Source organism: Melopsittacus undulatus, chromosome 1 (genome assembly GCF_012275295.1).
Source record: "Melopsittacus undulatus isolate bMelUnd1 chromosome 1, bMelUnd1.mat.Z, whole genome shotgun sequence".
Lineage (NCBI taxonomy): Eukaryota > Metazoa > Chordata > Aves > Psittaciformes > Psittaculidae > Melopsittacus > Melopsittacus undulatus.
This window is the reverse complement of record NC_047527.1, coordinates 24188541-24202387: the sequence shown is the minus strand read 5'-3', so window position 1 is coordinate 24202387 and position 13847 is coordinate 24188541. Positions and strand designations below refer to the sequence as shown.

General features: G+C 37.1%; 1 protein-coding gene across 1 annotated transcript in view; it reads left to right on the top strand.

Moving 5' to 3' along the window:
- Positions 1-13847, top strand: part of DPY19L4 (dpy-19 like 4) — a 33966-nt gene that overhangs the window by 7768 nt on the left and 12351 nt on the right. The window contains exons 5-15 of the mRNA XM_005150868.3: positions 286-407; positions 1240-1385; positions 3172-3295; positions 3870-4004; positions 5267-5398; positions 5489-5587; positions 6801-6874; positions 8678-8836; positions 10463-10582; positions 11672-11792; positions 13296-13352. Coding sequence (XP_005150925.3) covers positions 286-407; positions 1240-1385; positions 3172-3295; positions 3870-4004; positions 5267-5398; positions 5489-5587; positions 6801-6874; positions 8678-8836; positions 10463-10582; positions 11672-11792; positions 13296-13352 — 1289 coding nt within the window. The remainder of the gene's footprint in view (positions 1-285; positions 408-1239; positions 1386-3171; positions 3296-3869; positions 4005-5266; positions 5399-5488; positions 5588-6800; positions 6875-8677; positions 8837-10462; positions 10583-11671; positions 11793-13295; positions 13353-13847) is intronic.

Sequence of the window (13847 nt, the reverse complement as noted above, 5' to 3'; positions counted from 1 at the left end):
GGCTGTATCGGTACGTCACTGAAAAGGCTGGTTAACTTCAGCTGGTTAGTTTTGTGTCTATTTAAAGACTAAATCCAAAAATGATAACAGCTTTATTGCTACATCAGTAGGATGGAATGGCATCCGGCACAGGAATTTCTCCTTCCTTTAAAATTATGAGAACTGAATCAGTCAGTAGCTTTAATAATTGAATGTTTCCCCCTACCTGTGAGTACATTTTCCCCCTTTTTAGGAACAGCAATAGTAAGTGATTCTAAGTATAATATATTATTTTTTTGTCTGTAGGTGTTTATGAGTTGACACACAACAATAAGACAATATCACTGAAGACGATAAATGCAGTCCAGCAAATGACTTTGTACCCAGAGCTGATTGCCAGTGTTTTATATCAAGCATCTGGTAGCGAAGTATGTGTATTTCTCCTTCTTTTTGGGCTTTCCTTATGGTTGTGTATGTATGAGACTTTCTGTGCTGTATACAATAAAAACATGCCATTTTTGTTGAATGAATAGGGCTAAGCCTCTCACCAGGTCCAGTGTCTCCTCAATTCTGATCAGTCTCTGGCATAAGATTTTGGGGGTTTATATGCACTAAACTTTTCTGTCTGTTACTCTTTATTTCTACAAACCACTTAGAAATGTGGAGAGTATCTGTGCTATCCATTAAGAACAGGAAAGTTAGCTCCTTTGGAGTACGAAGTCTGTTATAGTGGTACCTGTCTCTGCCTATTCCTATATTGGTAAAAGCAGAAAAAACTTCTGGAGATGTTTTTTTCTCTTTCTGCTCTGCTCAGGCTTTGTTCTGCTTACCCTGCATACCTGTGTCCTCTCTCATTAATGTTTCTTTTTTATTATCTATTTATTTTGGAGCCTGTTTTGCCCACATCTTTGCTTCTCCAAGTTCCTCCCCTACATAACTTCTTCCAATAATCCTGTGAACTTTATATCTCACTGCAGTATAGATTTATTAAATCTGACACATACGTTGTTCATGCTAATGCAAATACAGAAATGATGGCACTAGCAAGATGATTCCTGAAGTGCTTTTAATTCACACTGCTTTGTTCTCCCTCAGCCCAAAATAAAAGCATGCTCAGTACTTTTCTAGAATAGGGACCATCTCTTACCTGTTTGTAAAGCACCTAGCACACTGTTAGCAGTATGCAAATAGTAAATAGTAATAATTTCCAGCTTCAGCTCAGTTGCCGCTATGTCTCTTCGTTTTTATTTGTAATTTCAGGAAGTTATTGAACCAGTGTATTTCTACATTGGTATAGTTTTTGGACTGCAGGGAATTTATGTGACTGCATTGTTTGTAACCAGTTGGGTTATGAGTGGGACTTGGCTGGCAGGAATGCTGACTGTAGCATGGTTCATTATTAACAGGTAAGAAAAACATCTTTATACAATTTAGTTTGTCAATAAGGCATTTTAAAATACTAGAGTGAATTGAAATGCTTTCTATTAAACTGTGTGTTCTCATTGTGAGAGCAAGCATTTGTGCTGAATACCAGACATCTCCCAGAGATGCACTGATTCTCATGGTGCTTTTTTTAATGGAAAGGCCTCCTGTTGTCCAACCATGCTGCCAGTTGAACTGATTTTAAGTATGTTTGTGAACACAGGAGTATTCTCACACAATTCCATTTTGCAGAAACATTCATCAGAAAGTTTTGGTTTTGTGCTGGTGAAGAATGAAAACAGATTTCTGAAGTTGCTGTAAAACAGAACTGCTCTCTTTGGTCAACTCTAAATATTGTGACTGTTGTTGCTTAGAAGGAAATGGCCAAGGGCATTTTGCTTGTAAGGAGTCTTTGATAGGTTTTTTTTATCTGCTGTTTGTAGTGGGTTTCTGTGCAAAGTGGAATGTTAGAATCTCTTGTTCTCAAGAGTTTTGGTTTTATTTTAAAACATTTCACTTGCAAGAGAATGTCCCTTCTCTTATGAAACACTGCAATAATAGAGAGCCTCATTTGGGCGATGAGAACTTGTGTTCAGGCTCCTGGTCTGTCACAAAGGACCTCTGGAGCTTTCTGTGAACTTAGAGCACTTGAAAGAAAAGATCTACGGAGGAGCAACCTTTAAAGTTGAACTGTTGGGAAGCATCTTTTAGTAGTGTGAAGTCATTATGACTGAATCTGTGATCAGTAGCTAAGAATACTGTTCATCAAGCTAATGTGAACAGTGGAAAGAAGGCAGAATGGTGAATAAATCTGTATTTTTTTAACAGAAAAGAAGATTAAACAGTATTAACAAATTGAAAGGTCTAGTAGTTAAAAAAGCTCCAAATACACCTCTGTAAGAGGCTTCAGAGGTAAAAATGAAAGGTGATACTTTCAAATACCTAAATGGTAAAGGAGCTTGAGGCTCCTTTTTAAAAGCATAGTAGACACAAAGAAGACTATGTACCTCTGAAACTGATACCTTTGATCACATTTGAAAGTGTGACTTGTGCATCTAAGTCACTTTAGCACTTTTTAAAACTTTCTCCTACAGCTCTAATTGTGCAGACACAGCCAAGTCATTCCATGAGAAGACCCTGCATGCTCCCCATCCATCTTTAATCTCTTGTTTTGCTTGCCAGAATTTTCCCTGTAAACAGAGTATCTGCTGGTGCTGCTACTATAAGGGAGCACTGCTTTGGATTCTAAGTATGTTGTGCTCGATCACCTAAATAATTTACTTAAAACCTATTGTATGAGATCTGAAGGGAATCCTTCTCTCTCAGCTATGAGCAAGATTTCACTGTCATGCAAAAGCTGGTGTTTCAGTAGTGGCTCCCTGCCTATGGATATAAGACCCTTTAGCACCGCTTGTGGCCACAGGAGGGTCTGTTGTCCCAGTGAAGGCTGGCAGGTACAGCTCATTGATGAGCTCGCACAGTGTTGTGGTGGGTCAGAAAAGGCTGGAGGCAGATGCTTTCTTTCTTCAGTCCTATAAATACCACCTAATAAGGAGACCTGCTGAATAAATGAGTTGAGTTTGGACCTTCCATACTGATACTAAATTTGTGACCTGTGTCAGCAGTAAAATTGTGTCAGTATTATTTGACACCTAATACAGGAATAGTTTGCTTACAAGGCCACACTGATAACTGGAAGTGACGTTTAGGCTTTCCTTGATATTTTTATTCCATAAATATTTTAATAATTTTGTTTGTACTTTTTTCTAGGACAGATACAACAAGAATTGATTACTCCATACCATCAAGGGAAAATTGGGCTTTGCCGTATTTTGCATGTCAAATAGCAGCTCTCACAGGCTATTTAAAAAAAAACCTAAATTGTTCTGCTGAGGTAAAGTAAAATTGATTTCTTAATAAAGAGTTGCTGTAGAACTGTGTTCTAGAGTAGTTACCTTTGTCACTATTGCCCTACTAGGCAGAAAACAGTAGATGTTTTATTTGTTCTTTTCAAAAAAGCCACTTGGATTTCACCTAGGCATGTGCAGTTTTTGCTATTCAACTCTTACCCTGCCCTGTTATGCCCCCATGAGGGATCAGAGAGAACAGTGCAATGATGGGCTGTTTAAAATAAACTGATGCAGAGTTTTTCTCACCATGTAGACTATTTTGTTGCTCTTCCTGTTGCTCAGAGAAGATGGTGGTAATTTCTTTTTCCTGTCTCTCTGTCAGAAATGTTTCTTCTGATTGGCTTGAAATATATTTGAATGTTTCAGTAGGTACTTGCTTCCATCTGAGAGTGTTACATATGTCTGCAGTCAATATTTTAATTATTTCCTAAAATAATTAATTTCCATAGATTTTGTTTTAATGACCTCTTAGTTACTTAGTAACAGGGATGCATTATTTAGTAACAAAGATGCATTATGAAATTAATGCTGGTTCTGTTTTTCTCTTTTTTTCTCTAGAAGTTTTGTTACCTTTTGGTGAGTGCTTCGACATACACCTTCATGATGATGTGGGAATACAGCCATTATCTCCTTTTTGTCCAGGCTGTTTCTCTTTTTCTGCTAGACAGCTTTGCCCTGGCACAGACAGAAAAGGTATTAGAACTCTTAAACTTACTGATAGTTGGGGACTTAAATACAGCCTCAGAGGTGCCTGCCATAAATACTGCTCAGGAGCTCCAAAGGGCACAGACTGAGTGGTGCTTTGGTGTCTTGCAGCCTCGATCCAGCTGATGTGCATGTCATGTCCATCAGAAGAAACTTCAAACTTTCTGTCTTTTGGACTACTATGTTTAGGACAGCTTTCCTAACAAACGGGTTGGAAGCTAAACAAAGCTTCTAAGACCTGGAACATCCTTGGAAAGCTGAAAAAATGCTGAATGATAGTCATGCATCCTTCTTGGCCTAGCTGCCTCTTCTTTTCTTTCCTATTCACACTAGTGTGGGGCTGACCAAAATCTGTTCTGTTGGCTCTGTACAGTTACAGGGCTCATTTTCACCCTAAGTCACCCACCCTGTATTGATTTAGCCACTAAATACTCTAGGCGGATGCTGCAGGCAAATTGCTTTTTCAATGCAAGAAAGTATTTGAATTTGTTCTGTAAAATCATTCTTAGAAATGTTGCAACAATGAGGCAATTTTACTATGCCTGTTGCAATGGTGTATCTGCTACTTTGTACATATGTGCCTTCTAGTTTTATTAGGTGTAACTTCTGTTTCAAAGTGCATGCAATTCTGACTCATCACCTCCTATTTCAGTTGCTTTTTCCTGTTCCTCATCAGTGGGAAATGTTTGATCTATTTTAGTTCAAAGCAAGTTCCTTAAAATATCACAGAGAAGATGGGTATTTTGGTAAAAGTAAAGAACTGAGTATGAAGGTTTGGAAGATCTGCTTATTAATTAGTAAATAAAGAAATATCAGTAACAGACTGTGTATTCCTGAGAAGGTTAAAGTAACAGTGTATTGTAAAGGCAAGGGAAGTACATGTTTATGGTAGTCAGCTCTCACACAAATTACGTGTTCATACTGTTGCTTTGTGGTTACTTCTTCATTTCTCATTGTAGTGAGGTGTTACAGAACGGGGAGACCTTGTAAAATAACTACCACTTTGGGCATTTTTACAGAATTCTTGTGAAGTAATTATGCCCTAATGACTGAGGCTGACCAGGATCATTTTGATGTGAAATACTTTCCAGAGCCAAACAGTACCCTGCTAGATTCATGAGTCGGAGGATAGAGATACATTAATCCCCCAGTTAACAGAGGAATGAAGTGACCTATCTACTGCTTTAAAAAACAAGACATATATCTACTGTGATTTTGGTTTACAATGTTTTATTTTGTTTCTTCAACAGGTGCATGAAGTATACAAAATCTATTTGTTTTCTCTCTGTGTGGGATACCTCTTGCAGTTTGAAAATTCAGCCTTACTAGTGTCACCCTTACTGAGTCTTGTATCAGCTTTAATGCTCTCTAAATGCCTTCAGGTAACTGGACTCTCCTCTAACTCTGAGTGTACTTTTTATTATTTAAACTGAACTCCAAATGATTATGGCATTCTCAAAATATTTTTACAGATGAATATGAAAAAAGGTACATTTATGTCAAGATTGCTGAAAATAACATACATTTATTTGGTACTCATGATAACAGTGACACTAAACTTCTTACTAAAGGTAAGATTCCTCTGAAAAAAAAAGGGATTTTAATTGTCAAGATCTGAATGGAAAGTTGCAGATGTATCTTGGAAAAATCTTTCTGAAGTGTTGCTTATCTTACTGATCTGAGAGGTGATAGCTTAATTCATAGCAAATTGGAGTACTAAAATGAATCATTTTGTATCTGTATAAAAGGCTTTTATCTAAGAACTCAAGCAGCTGGTTTTTGTTGGGGTTTTGGTCTTTGTTGAGATCACAGCGCAGTATAGAAAAAACTCTTTAAATCACACTTTAGCTATTTCATAAATGTGGGTTTTGTCGTAACTTAGATGGTGTCTACAAACTGGTCTGAATATTAAAACAGTATTCTTGTGCACAGACAAGACCTAGTAGCCAGGAGCAGATATGTGTAGGTAGGTGTTAATTTCCAATTAAATTTCAACCAGAATATGAGAACAGAGACTTTTGCTTGGTGTCAGCTAGAGGTTGAGATTACACAATGGGATTTTAGCCTGACCTTGTATTTTGGTTAGCAACTCCCTCTTCCTGGCTTTAGTCTTTTACATAATTTATTGTGCTTTTCTGCTGTGACTCAAAGTTACCTCGATTATGTTAGTTAACAGTGTCAGTGTAAAAGTAGAGAAGGTAGTGAACCCAAAAAAATCTGAGAGAATGCTCAGATATGATTGTTTTCTTGTGCCACCCAGACTGGCTAGCCTTGCTGTGTCTCCAGGAAATAAAATCTAACCTTGAAAAATATGGGTCAAATAACATGGACACTGCACAGAACCTTTGGCTGCTCAGCAATTTATGTGAAGATTACAAATGCTCATAACTCTTAGGAGGCTCCAGTGCTGTTGTTTAGTGGAGCCAAACACAGTGTTCTTTGGCTAGCTTGGGTGTAAGTCAATGTCTGTATTTCATGATCCTTTTTACACTGCTCAGTAGTCTTTTGACAACTTATTGACAGCTTTTCACTTGCCCTTCTGTTGAGGTGCATGGATGAAATGGAGTCATACTCTCAAGGAAACCCTAAAGGTAGATTTATTTAAGTGACGATTCACAAAGCTGTACCAGTACCTTAACAGGCACACTGAATCCAATTTGTTAGTTTTGACTAAATCTTGAATAGTTGTTTGTTCCCTGATGTTTTGTAATCTGAATGAAGTGACTGCATGAAAGCTGCTTCCAGCACTTGATAAGATTTTTTCTCTGTTAAATTCATTTTCAGAGGTTTGTTCCTCATAAAGAAAATGAACATTTGCTGAAGTTCATTGAAGTAAAACTTGGCTTAAACACAACTAAGTAAGTTTTAAAACTCTTTGTACCTTCTAAGATATCCAAATTCTGAAACTGCTCTGAGAAGTGTAAATTTTCAATAGCTTCTGAGAATTTTGTGAGGAGTGAAGGAAATAGTTTCTGTTTGTCACTTGGTTTGAAGATTGAATCAACAAAAAATGAATATACGGAATTAGGATTTTGAGGTTGCTGAAGCACCCCAATATTTTTTGTGCCTTGGGGTGAAAGCATTTCATAAATTTTTGTTTTCTTTTGATGCTGAAGAGGAAAAGGTTTTTGTAACCTGCTTAGTGTTTCTAGTAAGACTTAAAAGAAAAGATAACAGGGTAAGGGTGGTGGTAGTAACTTTTTATAGCCTGGAAAAGAAAGGGCTCTGAAAAGTCATGAACTATCAAGCTATCTTAAGATAGGGCTTGGTTGTGAGGGTTTATTTTTAGTTTTGTAAGAATAACACCTCCAACCCCCTCCCCTCATATATTTTGGAAGAAATTAGGACAAGGGACAACTTAGAGGGAATTGTTGTATTCTAAGGAAAACTGCTTGCAACTCGTCTGTAAGAGTTGAGTGTTGGTCTACAAGAAGATGTCACGGCTGCAGATTTTTTGGGACACTTCAAATGGAGTATTGGTAAGGACTGAGACACCTCCTGGACCCAAGCCAAGACTTGCAGTTCTGTGCAGGAATTGGGACTCTCTTCTGGGAGCTGCATCTCTCTTACAAAACTACTTCACAGCCCTTCAGGGGGAGAAGTGGAAAATGGCATCACACACAATTGGAATTGTTGGGGAATTTTTGGAAGACAACATGTAATGTCGTTGACTAACACACATTGTTTAACACACAAATATGTTTTGCAAGAAAAGAAAGGACTGCTCCTGGTCAGGATTTCAGTTTATTCAGCTACCAGGTATTATGGATTTTATTGTTTTCCCCCCAGGGATTTGCTACGTGTTATCTTCCAGACTGTCAAACTCTGCAGTGAAGCCAGTGATTGAGGCAAACTGTGTGCAACTATGCCTAGAAAATTGTTTAACTGTGGGTTTGAATTATGGTTTTCAGCACAAGAGCTTCAAGATCTGTCTTTTAAGGCCAGTTTGGACATGCCCAGCTGTTAATCTTTAAACTGGTTCTGTCTAATTGAAAGTGGTTCAGTTCTCTAGTCTTCCTTTAAGGGAAAAGAAAAGAAAAGAGAGAGGAAAACAAAACAAAGTCAGACAAGAATGCATTCACATCATCACATGCTGCACCAGTTCCCAATGAGAATAAGCACTTCTTGGCAGAGTATATAATCTTCCTGCTTATTAATTGGAAAAGAAGAATGATCGAGTGGGTTCAGCCGCAGAACTAGAATTTCAGCATTAAGGATTCTCTTCTTGGCAGTGCCTTGGGTTTGTGATCTCAAATGACCACTTTCCCTTCATCTCCCTGTTTGGAATGAGGACAAGCATACCTTCTTGCATCAATATCTCTAAAATCTTAATCCACTGTGACAATGAAGTGCTTTGTGGTCCCCATAATGGAGTTACATGGGAGGCCGGGTTTTTGTGATATAAAAGAGTTGTAGTCTGATCTCTTCAGATCACAGATTCTTTTTTTTGAAGATGAGCTTTTGTCAGTGTCATGGTTTAAGTTACTCTGAAGAGTACTTGCAAAGCAGTTTCAATTTATAAGAAGATAACTTCAGAGATGAATTTCAGATAGTTTCCTATGACATGACTAGGTTAGGCTGTTAATGGTTTTGTGCTGGGTTATTTTTCTAATCTGTGGGTTATTGCTATTGTTCTTAATGGGATGTTTTTGCCTTACCAGGAATTTTACAATGAATTGGCTCCTTTGTCAAGAATCTCTTCAGGCACCCTCCCAAGACTTTTTTTTGCGACTAACACAGTCATCACTGTTGCCTTTCTATATTTTAGTATTAATTATCTGCCTTTTTTCTGTAACTCAGGTCATTTTTAGGAGAATTTGGTAAGTAACTTATTTATACTGAAAAATATGAAGTTAAAAATAAGAGGTTCGTGGATGTCTGAGTGAATGGGCATCATATTTGTGGCTACAAAGTTTGTTGCCCCCACTGAAGTTGTCAGGGTGTAAGCATCAGGAGAAAGACTCACCTGAGGTTTATAAAGAAAGTCCTTTAGTGAGGAGTTTCTTGAGCATCCCTGCAGTCAGGACAGGGAGCTGTCGGTTTGTTTCCCCGCAGGTGCAATATCTGCAGAGCTCTCACTAATGTTCAGTGACATGTTTGTCTCTTCCAGTCCGAAGGTGAAAGATTTTTTGTCTATTTCCACTTCCAACAGCAAAGTTATCTGATTATTGCAAAAGAATTTGTTTATCTGTTTGGGGTTTGGGTTTTATTGTTGTTTTTCTTTTAAAGTTAACACACTATGAAGGATGACATGGGTGGAGTTGTGAGGAATTCAGGTTACTAATGCTTCACCTTTTTTTAAACTCTTGTTTACTGTGATAAGGTCCATCAGCCTTTGTTGCTTAGAACAGAGCTGAAGTAAAACTGAGTCAATTATTTTTAGCTTTACAGTGATTCACAGTTCCCTTGAGAAAAGGTGTAGTGGAGCTGTCTGTTTACACACCAAGAATAGCAGTGCTATATCCTAGTGTAACTTGTGGAAACTCAATAGCTAGGGAATTATGTCTTCCTGGCAGAAGATGAACAGTGTAACTGCTCAAGTATTAGGGCAAATTTCTCACTTGTCTGTATCAAAAATCAACAGATTTTCTCAAGGATCAAGATTTCTAATAGATAAAGATTATACTGCTATAAATGAAAATATTTGTTGGGTTGGATGTGTGATAGCATATTCATAACAATGAAACAAACTTCTTATTTTTTGCTAGTAGTTGAAATAGCTGTTTACTATTTTGTAATGAGCAGTGACTCCAGGATGTCCATCAGGTTTTTGAAGAAAAACCTTAAAATAAACCTTTTCCCCTCCTATTTCCATTTGTTGTGAGGAAGTTTATTATAAAATTGTAACCTGAAATCACATCATGGTAGCATAAAATGTAATTTATTGTGTGCCTTGCTACCTTCTTCTTTGTAGAAGAACATTTGTTGTGAGATTTTGGTTGTTATTTTTATTTATAATATATAACTACAATTTATTACTATGTGAGTAAAAGTTTTTGTTATCTTTGTCATAAAGTGGTATACATGTTCCCTACACATCGTACAAATTCCATAATTCTTCACCAAGCTAATGATACGAAGAAACTTAGAACACATGTACAGCATGCTTCATCTAAATGTTTGTGGAATGTGCATGCTTTTAAATTAGACTGTCTCTTGGTGCTAAATTGTCTTAAAATAGGATTTATGGTCATGGGCAGTGATCCTGTTGTATTAATTCACAGCTGTTGCTCCAGAGAGGTTATAGTCTGAAACAAGGGACAGAGGGTACTGATAGATCACTGGTGAAGTACAAGAACCAAACAAGCAGTGCAACAATATTGTATGATATGACATAGAATGATCTCAATGTACTGCTGACTTAAGGGTCATAAAAGTATTTTTATTGGCACCTCTGCCTGAGATAATGTCTGAATTAAGTGGTGTTTCATTTTCTCCAACTGCAGTGGTGAACCACTGAAAGAGACAGTTAAACTTGAGGATGGTCGAATTGGAGAGAGGCCAGAAATAGTTTATCATGTAATTCACACAATTTTACTTGGTTGTCTAGCGATGTGTTTGGAAGGGTAAGTCTCATTTTGATGTATCTCTTTTGAAAGCAACAGAGTCTAACTAGACATGATTCACATTCACTCCTTTTCAGAAACCTATTTGGCATATAGTGGTACTAGATGTTAGTAGGGGAGAGAGCAAAGATCATTTTGACTATAAATGGGGTACAGGTATATGGTGAATTGTGCTTGGTCTCTTTAACTTGTTTTCCAAGCTTTAATGCCACCAAAATCTGAGGCATTCATTGAAGCAAGTCTTAATAACTTTCTTTATAGTATTCAAATGTAGAACTGTGCTCTGTAATTCTTTTAATATTGTATTCTAGCAAGGTGTTGTGTGGTGTTTTGATGAACAGTCTATGTCCTGGAATACTGGGACATGAAAGATTTCTTATTCATCTTCTTGAGTCTAAGCTAGCATGAAGTATACTTTTGCTTAACATGTTAAAGCTGTAGCAAAAAAGGGTATTGTGTTACTCCTTAAAGCTACAGAAGCTAATGTTTGGAAAACATAATTGTTCTAATCTTGGCTTTCAGCTAAATCAGCTTGAAGGTGGCAGACTTGTATTACGCTCATTATCATTAAATGTGAATATTCATGAATTCTTAAAGTGAGCAGACATTTGTGTCACCATGTAGTTGTTTTAACTTGACTGGTTTATTGCTAAGAGTCAGGCAATACCAGCAAATCATAAATTGTTTATGAAATATTTTTCTTTTCTTTCTTCAGGAAATCCCTTTTAGTACAATTTCTGTACAGCTTTGTTGAATAGCTGGATTTTATCCTTGCTTGGCTGGAAAATTGCAACAGCCAAGTGGCTTTATAAGTGTCTCTGCTTTTCTTTCATTCTCTCCTGAACTCCGTGAATAGTTTTGTCATCTTTTACCTTGGCTCTTGCTCCTACATCTTACAGCAGATAATCAGGTTCCTGCTCTTCTGCTAGAGATTAACTTGGTTTACCCTTCAGTGCCACCAAATTTGATCTTGAATTGCTTGAACATCTGGACTGTGTTTGAAGTGAAAAAACCCTGAATGTTTGTATAAATAGCTTGAATACAGAGGCACACGCAGAGTCCCAGCTAAGTTATTGCAGTGTTTTTCAGAATGAAGTATTTATGGACACCATATGTTTGTATGCTTGCTGCATTTGGTGTGTGCTCTCCTGAACTTTGGATGACACTTTTCAAGTGGCTTCGACTGAAGGCTGTGCACCCAATATTGCTGGTGAGTTGCTGTTGCCAATGTCTTGGGAATTACAGCTAGTGAGCATATAACTTTTCCAACCACAGTTACCTAAGACCCATAGAAGAACTCAGCAAAAGAGCATGTAGTTCTGTGAGCAGATCTCATATAGTCTTCTTTTCTTTGTCTTCTGTTCTAAATATCACACTTCACATGTTCTCTGGTACCTGGTGATAAAGTTCTGCTCACACTACAGCCTGTCTTCATAAGAAGCAAGGCTGTCATCATATCTCTTTCACTTACCTGTTTAATTTCTTTTAACAAACGTTTGAGACCTCAATCTCTCTATCATATTTAGTTAAGACTGGCCAAGAAAGCCAATTACTTCCCAAATTACTTTTTAGGAGTAATGTGGGAGAACAAGTACAGGCATGCAGGCAGGCATTGGTATAAGCCTTTTTTCACTAGGAAATGAGGCAAAAAATGTGGTAGTTACGTGTATTTAATTGCTGAGAGTAAAGTTGCTTCATAAGAACTGGTAAGTGGGATTACTTTGCATACATTTGTTTACATGTGGCCATTATAGAGAAGTGTTGCAACTAAAGATGAGCTTATGCTGCAGTGTAAACAACTCCCCTACTTCCAACCCTAGTTTTATTCTTAATATGTCAACAGTTGCTTTGTGTGATTTCTAGTAGCTTTGTGCATTTGTTTTATTAATAAAATAATGATATACCTTAATTTAAAGAGGCTTATAGGAATAAATACTTAAACAGAGATTCACTGTGTCACTTGTGAAAATGCCATACACTGTTATATCAGAAACATTGACAGTGTTCTTCCAATAAAGAAGCAGCAATATGTCCATGTACATGGTAAACACATTCTTCTATATACCTTATGCTTTCTGCTGTATAGACCTGTTTTTTTACTGTAGTAGATATGTTAATAGCTTATTATCAAGAGAAAGCCTTGTCTGCATTCCTTACTGAATGTTTCCTGTACCATGCAAGTTATTTTCTCCTTTTTGCAAAGCTGAAGAATGGGTTTCTGGGCTTTGCGTATTAATATTGTTAATGTGAATGAAAGCATCAACAAGATCAGAGGTTTGAAATGCTTGTTTCATACTTTTTTCCTTTCTCAGATTCTCTCACTGCATTAGTATGTTAGGTGTTTGCTTTCTTCTGTTTCCTATATCATGTTCATGTTGCATCATTGTTATTTGAGTAGTAATTGACCCTCCCCAGTATTGATGGGTCAAAGTTATTGTGGGTCATAGAATCATAGAATAGTTAGGGTTGGAAAGGACCTTAAGATCATCTAGTTCCAACCCCCCTGCCATGGGTAGGGGTCAAATAAGTTCTTCCATGCTAAATTATGCGAATTCTTGTGTGTGAAGAGTTTTTGCCTGTTAGAAAACCAGTTTCATCCACTGTCACTCGGAGTTTTTGGCATAAATATGGCTTACTATATGAGCAGAATCAACAGATAGTCCAAGGTTGGAGAATGATGCATAATCCATTTCTTCTAACATGTATTTTCTAGGCTCTTATTCTGAGTATGGCAGTTCCCACAATAATTGGATTCAGCTTGTGGAAAGAGGTAAGAAAAGTACCTTTGTTTCTTTTTGTATTGTATTTGGGCACACTATGAGTCAAAATGATGAGCGAATATAATGAAACATGCTTGGTGAGATGAAATGCATATATATAAAGCTTGTCATCCACTGAAAGTATGTTTGGTTTTAGGTTTGGGTTTTTTTCTAAGCAAAACTGTTTGCATTTTGCAGTATGAATTATTTGGCAATTTAGTTTGTTAATGATTGCTTACTGTAATTAAGTGTTTAAATTTAAATGAAGACTTTATTATATGCAGCTATTAGGCTTTGGATATATGAGCTGACTCAACAGAGAAAATACTGCCAGATAAAAACTCATGATATTGAAAACTGTGTTGCCCCAGTCTTGGTTTTAGTGAGAGGAAGTAAGGTTAAATGGAAGTAAAATTGTGGGAGGCCATATACAAATAACCTGTTTGAGAAGCTCCCATCAAATTATAATGGAGTTAAATCCTTCATGCAGAGCACTGTGTAGAGGT